The sequence below is a fragment of the Hypanus sabinus genome, chromosome 6 (assembly GCF_030144855.1).
Source record: "Hypanus sabinus isolate sHypSab1 chromosome 6, sHypSab1.hap1, whole genome shotgun sequence".
Lineage (NCBI taxonomy): Eukaryota > Metazoa > Chordata > Chondrichthyes > Myliobatiformes > Dasyatidae > Hypanus > Hypanus sabinus.
In genome coordinates this window covers 44,758,776-44,766,763 of record NC_082711.1, presented here as the reverse complement: position 1 = coordinate 44,766,763, position 7,988 = coordinate 44,758,776, and the positions used below count along the sequence as shown (strand labels likewise).

The following is a 7,988-nucleotide window of genomic DNA, read 5'->3' as shown; positions in this document are numbered from 1 at the left end:
CATTACTCCCCAACGCCATTCGGCTCTACAATTCAACCACCAGGGGCAAGACATGTTAAGTGCCGGGGTTAGGACTGAGCTTAAGTTACCACTCAATGCACTTTAGTAAACTATTTAAGAACTTTTTAAAAGCTATTTATTAATGCTTTTTGGGAGGGTGATTTTAGATGCATATCATATTTATACTGAGTTAAATACTGTATGTAATTAGTTTTGCTACAATAAGTGTATGGGACACTGGAAAAATGTTGTATTTCCCCTGGGGGATGAATAAAGTATCTATCTATCTATCTATGGTGATAAACCAACAGCCTCAGCGCGCAGTGAGTCGAATCATTGTCTGACAAGACTCCACCCATCCCATCCAGCACGCATTCACGTACGGAAGTACGCACGCATAAACATAACCCCACACACACCCTACACTGCAGTAGAATCGGAATCGAAACTGTCTCCAAACCGGTTGACGGGAAGTCTGTTTTCGAATACGCCTCATTGCAGTCACCGATGGCGTTATTTTAATAGCCATGCGAATGAATACACATGCGCAGTGATCTCCAGATTGTTGCTTCTTCCTGATTTTGAACGCGACATTTTGAAGAGATAAAGGTTTTGCTGTTCTGTTGAACTTTCATCATGACCTGTTCTAAGACAGACTGTGTTGAGAAAGTTTTCAGCACAGCTTTTCAGAAGCTCGGGAAGATTGTTGGCACACATCCCTGGTGGTTCTTCACAATTCCTCTACTTATTTCTGCGGGACTGGGTGCAGGTTTTTATTTTTTACCGGTACTTGAGGCCAATGATTTGGAAGAGCAATTTACACCTATCGGAGGGCCAGCAAAGTCCGAGAGAGATTTTATTAAGCAACATTTTCCAACCAATGATTCTGAATCCTTCTCTGCACAGAGGCTGTACACAGAGGGGACGTTTGCTTCCTTTATTGCTGTATCGAAAGGTAAAAACATTCTTAACATAGATGCGTTTAAAGAGATCATATCACTTGATGAAAAGGTGAAGCAGTTTAGTATCTCTGATAATGACCATACCATGAGAAACTATTCTTCTCTTTGTGCATTGAGATCAGGCTCTTGCTTTTCAAATGCTATTTTAAACTACAGTCCGGGGAGCACCCAGTTTACTTATCCAACAATGAAGAGAATTTTTATTGGTTCAACAATTGGAGGTGTAAAATTAAAACCAAAAAGCAGTATCATAGAAACAGCAAAAGCAATTAAAATTGACTATTATTTACAAGAAGATAGAGAAGAAATGAAAGAGAGAAGTTTGCTGTGGTTGCAAAATTTCCTTTTTGCTTTTCCTAAGGAACTGATGAACCTGACGGAAATTGAGGTTAGTATTTATTGTTTACATTTTTGTAAGTGCTGGATAAATGGAAACGTGCCACTTATGAGAAACTGTTGCGGTGGATGTTTGCAGTTTATACTGAACTTTGATAATGAACAGAGCATCTTTCACTCGTACCAACTTATTTATATCTGTACGTGATTACACAAGAGGAAATCTCTTTCTGTAACCTGGCTATTTTTGGGGGGTTTTTAGTAATCTGCCAGATCATGATTGAGCAGGTGAACACCAACAATAATTCACAGATCATTGAGTTCTTTGCCACTCCTGCAATTTTCACTTTCTTTCTAAGAGCAGAAATAATTGTCGAATTGGGTAGGATATTGGATAATTGTGCCTTTCTGTTGCCCTATATTGAAAAACTGTTTGGAGTTAGATGTTCTTCACTTTGAGGAATATGGAAACATAAAAAATGCCACACATCCTCTTGAGTTCATTCTGTATTTAGTTCGTTCAACTTCAACAGCTTGGGATTCTGCAGTGTTTTAAACTCAGTTAAATGTCCAAAAGGACTGCATACTGTCACCAAAGTGGCAAAAAAAATGACATAAACTACAGGAAGAGATAGCAGAGGGGGGAAACATTTTAAGGAATATTTTACAGAGAGGTAAGAAAATAGATAAGCGGTAAGTCACAGGCATCTGAATGTTGCTGTGATTAAAACAAATGAATATGTAGTATTTACAGAGCATAGAGATCTGGCTTTGATATTGAAGGAGACAAAGGGACGACCATAGTGTGATTTGAATGTAAGTCGGAGAATTTTAATTGGAGACACTTGCTTTTTTGCAGTTCTCAGACCATTCATTCATATCCCTAAAAATTAAACAATTGTCACCAGGGAGTCTGCAATTATATTATTTTCCTTAGGTACCTAGCTTTTCACCATTTAGAATGCAATCTGTTCAGCTCTTGTTGATCCAAATTTGTAAACCTCACAACTGGCCTGAACAATTTTGGTCATAGATAATATTGCTTTAGTTTCAGCCCAATATGAAACAGTCACTTATTAATACACTCTTGCAATGCTGGCTTGCATTTTTGCCACCATCTGGTTGAATGGGCCCTAGACTTGTCTTTTCTAATCCTGACAACACTGTTATAGCTAAAGAATGGTTTCTTGTTCTTCCCTCAGAATACTGGGAACTTTGCCTTCCTTCAAATATGCGTGCTCAGTGATATTTAATATGAACAAAGTGTTTTGTTTTACATCCACCAGTTGACATCTAGAAGATGCATCACTTCGTGTCTCTCTTGCCCTCTTTGTTTCCTTTAGTTTGTCATTATTTCTGTCTAACTTAAACCTAATCCTTGATGAGCACAAGTTTCCTCCAATTCATGTCATGCTAAAAATTCTGTTTGCTATTTCTTTTTATTCAGAATCAGATTTATTATCACCGGCATGTGACGTGACATTTGTTAACTTAGGGTTAGGTGCAGCAGCAGTACAATGCAATACGTAATATAGAAGAAGAAAATAATAAATAAAATAAAATAAATAATAAATAAATCAATTACTGTAAACATATATTGAATAGATTTTAAAAACGTGTTTTTTTTAAAAAAACAAAAAAACCAAATACTGCATATTTTAAAAAAGTGAGGTGGTGTCCAAGGGTTTAAGAATCACTGAGTGTGTGCCTTCAGGCTTCTGTACCTCCTACATGATGATAACAGTGAGAAAAGGGAATGCCCTGGGCGTTGGAGGTCCTTAATAATGGACGTTGCCTTTCTGAGACACTACTCCCTGAAGATGTCCTGGGTACTTTGTAGGCTATTGCCCAAGATGGAGCTGACTAGATTTACAACCCTCTGCAGCTTCTTTCGCTCCTGTGCAGTAGCAACCCCCCCCCCCCCCTTTACCAGACAGTGATGCAGCTTGTCAGAATGCTCTCCATTGTACGTCTATAGAAATTTTTGAGTGTATTTGTTGACATACTAAATCTCTTCCAACTCCTAAAAAAGTATAGCTGCCTTGCCTTCTTTATAACTACATTAATATGTTGGGACCATGTTAGATCCCCAGAGATCTAGACACCCAGGAACTTGAAACTGCTCACAATCTCTACTTCAGATCCCTCTGAGGATTGGTATGTGTTCATTTGTCTTGCCCTTCCTGAAGTCTACAATCAGCTCTTTCATCTACTGGCATTGTGCCAGGTTGTTGCTGTGGCACTACTCTCCTAGTTGGTATATCTCACTCCTGTATGCCTTCTCCTCACCAACTGAGATTCTTTTTTTTTTTTGCCCCGCCCCACCGAGATTCTACCAACAATGGTTATATTGTCAGCAAATTTATAAATGGTATTTGAGCTCTGCTTAGCCACACAGTCAAGGGTATAGAGAGAGTAGAGCAGTGGGCTAAGCACACATCCCTGAGTTGTGACAGTGTTGACTGTAAGTGAGGAGGTTATGTTATCACCAATCTGCACTGATTGTGGTCTTCCAGTTAGGAAGTCAAGCCTCCAATTACAGAGGGAGGTACAGAGGCCCAGGTTCTGCAACTTCTCAATCGGGATTGTGGGAGTGATGGTATTAAATGCTGAGCTGTAGTCGATGAACAGCATCCTGACATAGGTGTTGGTGTTGTCCAGGTGCTCTAAAGCCATGTGGAGAGTCATTGAGATTGCATCTGCTTTGACCTATTGTGGTGATAGGCAAATTACAATGGGTCCAGGTCCTTGCTGAGGCAGGAGTTCAGTCTAGTCATGACCAACTTATCAAAGCATTTCATCACTCTCGATGGGAGTGCTACTGGGCGATAATCATTAAGGTAGCTCATTCTTCTTGGGTGCTGGTACAATTGTTGCCTTTTTGAGGCAACAATTACTCCGTCCCAGTATATAATAAATTGATACTTAACATTGGTTATAATAACATTTTATTCTCAGTGAACATGCAACTACATGGTTGTCAACAATACCGTTGATGTTAATAACAAAATAGCCGGCTGGTGGTGTAGTGGCATCAGCATTGGAATTCGAGGCAACTGGTCCTAGGTTTGTACCCAGCTGACTCCCAAGCTTTCTATCCATGTTGGGTTGAGCGTCAAGCTAGCAACTCAGCCTCGTAAAAAAACAGACAAAATGGTAAAGAAACGGCAAGGTTGCCACCCTATGAGTCACAAGGCTTGGAGAGGAATAACAATTTATGAATAACATTGCAACACACATAAAATGCTGGAGGAACTCAGCAGGTCTCCACTGAGTCACTTGGATTTCCAGCATCTGCAGGCTTTTTCTTGTTTGTGATGTTAATACCATTGCCTGACTACCACAGGATCAGGTCATCCTATGCAGTTTGTACTCCTGTAAACTTAAGCTTATGTGAATCTGTTACCTGCAGCCTTAGTCAAGCATGATCTCTCTCAAGAATCATCACCTTACATGCTAACCAACTTTCGTTCCAGCTCTGACAATTTTAAAGGTTATATCCCTATTTGCAAATGTGCCCATGGTTTTGTTTCTGCACAACCCACACAAATACCAGAGTAACTCAACAGATCAGGCTGTATCTATAGCAGGACTAGTTTCTCTAGTATTTTGTGTGTGTCGCTTGGATTTCCAGCATCTGCAGATCTTCTCTTGTTTGTGGATGGCTTTGTTTCTTTCTACTTTTGTTTTTTTTTGAGCCCAATGACCTTCTGCAGTCTACCCCAATTCAAACCTTTTGCTCACTTACTGTTTTAGTCCCTCAACTTGGATGGCTGGGCTATCTCATAAAAGCTGGAATGCCTTTGTATTCTTTTTTTCCCTCTCTCTTCCTGCCTACCTCCTCCCCAACCCCATGAGGCATGTGACCTGTGGAAAATTGGCTGCATGGATCTGGAATTGGCTAGCTCGTGGAATACAGTGGGTGGTAGCAGATGGAATATATTCTTCAAGATTGTTTAAGGTGATTTTCAGTACACAAGGGTGAATGAATGGATTCAAGGCATCACAAAAAAACATAGAAAACCTACAGCACAATACAGGCCCTTTGGCCCACAAAGTTGTGCCAAACATGTCCCTACCCTAGAAATTACTAGGCTTACCTATAGCCCTCTATTTTACTCATCTCCATCTAAAAGTCTCTTAAAAGGCCCTATCGTATCCGCTTACACCACGGTTGCTGGCAGCCCATTCCACGAACTCACCACTCTCTGAGTTAAAAATAAACTTAACTGTGACATCTTCTCTGTACCTACTCCCCAGCACCTTAAACCTGTGTCCTCTTCTGGCAACCATTTCAGTCCTGGGAAAAAGCCTCTGACTATTCGCATGATCAATGCCTCTCATCTTCTTCTACACCTCTATCAGATCACCTCTCATCCTCCATTGCTCCAGGGAGAAAAGGCTGAGTTCTCATAAGGCATGCTCCCCAATCCAGGCAACATCCTTGTATCAATAAAATCAATAAAATAAAGAACACAATAAAAGAAGTATAAATAAAAACACATAAGATAGCTTATATACTTGTTCATTGAAGTACTGCGCAGATGCAGCAGATGAGTTCCCGTGCAGCTCCGACAAAGATCTTTTATAAAGCCGGTTTCTAGAAAAGAGAGGTACTGCCTAGCGGAGCGCTCATCGTGGGAGCAATTGTCATCGGAGTAGACTTGAATCAGGGTAGTAAGGCTTTGTCTCAACAAGGATTCGGTTAGAACAGGTGGAGGCTAGGTAAGTCCATTCCTTATTTCCTATTCAACTCTAGAGAGAATCGGGGTGTGTCTGCAGAGCCAGTGTTCTGTTCTGGTTGTCAGATGTCGGATTTCCAGGAGATTCTCAGCCTCTCCAATGGCCACATTTGTGCCAGGTGCATCGAGATGCAGCTCCTTAGAGACATTTTTAGGGAACTGGGGTTACAGCTGGATGACCTTTGGCTAATTAGGGTAAGTGACGGAGTGATGGGCAGCAGCTACAGGGAGGTAGTCACCTCGAGGTGAAAGGAGACAGATAAATGAGTGCCAAGAGAGGAAAATAGAATGTCAGATACTGGAGAGCTTCCCTGTTGTCATCCCCTTCAAAAATAAGTACTCCATTTTGAGTACTGTTGTGGCGTAACAACCCAACTTGGGGAAGCTACTCTGGCACTGAGTCTGGCCCTGTGGCTCAGACGAGTAGGGAACTGAAAAGGGTGGCAGCAGTAATAGGGGACTCTTTTGTCAGGGGACAGATAGGCGATTATCTGGACATGAAAAGAAACACAGGTGTTAGTTTGCTTCCCAGGTACCAGGGTCCGAGATGTATCTGGATACGTCCACAATATCCTGAAAAGGGAGCATGAGCAGCTAGAAGTCATGGTACATATTGCTACCAATGACATGGGTAGAGAAAGGGAGGAGGTCCTGAAAATAGAATACAGGGAGTTAGGAAGGAAGCTGAGAAGCAGGATCTAAAACATAGTAATCTCGGGATTTGTGTCTGTGCCATGCAACAGTGAGGGTAGGAATAGAATAAGGTGGCAGATAAATGTGTAGCTGGAGCTGGACGCAGGGATTCAGATTTCTGGATAATTGGGACCTCTTTTGAGGAGTGTTTGGCTCTCAGCCTGTATTCGCTGGAGTTTAGAAAAATGGTGGGGGGGGATCTTAATGAAATCTTTGGAATGTTGAAAATCCTTGATAGAGTCAGTGTGGAGTTGTTTCCTATTGTGAGGGAGTATAGGTCTGGAGGGCACAGTCTCAGAATAGAGGGATGTCCATTCAGAACAGAAATGAAGAGCAATTACTTGAGCCAGAGGTTGGTGAATCTGTGGAATTCTTTGCCACAAGCGACTGTGGACACCAGTTCATTGGGTATATTTAAGGTGGAGATTGATAGGTCCTTGATTAGTCAGGGTGTTAAAGGTTACAGGGAGAAGGCACAAGATGGGGTTGAGAGGGATAATATGCCATCAAAGAATGGCAGAGCAGACTCAATGGCCTAACTCTGTTACTATGTCTCATGGTTTTATGATCTCATGGACTTTGAGCATTGTTAAAATAAATGATGTTTCAATGTATGGATCCTTGTCTTTTGTTATAAGGCTAGAGAGCTTTGCAAAAGCTGCTTTAGATTGTTCCAAAATTGCAGAAAGTATCAGTAAGAGTGTTCAAGGAAACAGGTGATGAATGAGCTGCTAGTTTTAGTAGAATCACTTTGCCTAAATTTGAGATTGTGTAATGTCAGAGAACAGCTCCATTTCTAACTAAGGGAAATCCATTCAATAATAGACAATAGACAGTAGGTGCAGGAGTAGGCCGTTCAGTCCTTCTAGCCAGCACCGCCATTCACTATGATCATGGCTGATCATACACTATCAGTACCCCATTCCTGCCCTCTCCCCATATTCCTTGACCCTGCTATCTATAAGAGTTCTATCGAACTCTCTCTTGAAAGCATCCAGAGACTTGGCCTCCACTGCCTTCTGGGTCAGAGAATTCCACATATCCACCACTCTCTGGGTGAAAAAGTTTTTCCGCATCTCTGTTCTAAATGGCCTACCCCTTATTCTTAAACTGTGGTCTCTGGTTCTGGACTCACCCATCAGCGGGAACATGCTTCCTGCCTCGAGCATGGCCAATCCTTTAACAATCTTATATGTTTCAATCAGATCCCCTCTCATCCTTCTAAATTCCAGTGTATACAAGCCCAGTCGCTCCA

The 7,988-nt window shown here is 41.4% G+C and overlaps 1 protein-coding gene across 2 annotated transcripts in view; it reads left to right on the top strand.

The window, feature by feature from the left end:
• Positions 1 to 446: 446 nt before the first annotated feature.
• Positions 447 to 7,988, top strand: part of LOC132395430 (patched domain-containing protein 3-like) — a 29,953-nt gene continuing 22,411 nt past the window's right edge. Inside the window, exon 1 of one of the 2 annotated variants that reach the window (XM_059972030.1) lies at positions 447 to 1,350. In XM_059972030.1, coding sequence (XP_059828013.1) covers positions 637 to 1,350 — 714 coding nt within the window. In that variant the 5' untranslated portion in view covers positions 447 to 636. The remainder of the gene's footprint in view (positions 1,351 to 7,988) is intronic. The other variant, XM_059972029.1, reaches the window with a different exon arrangement.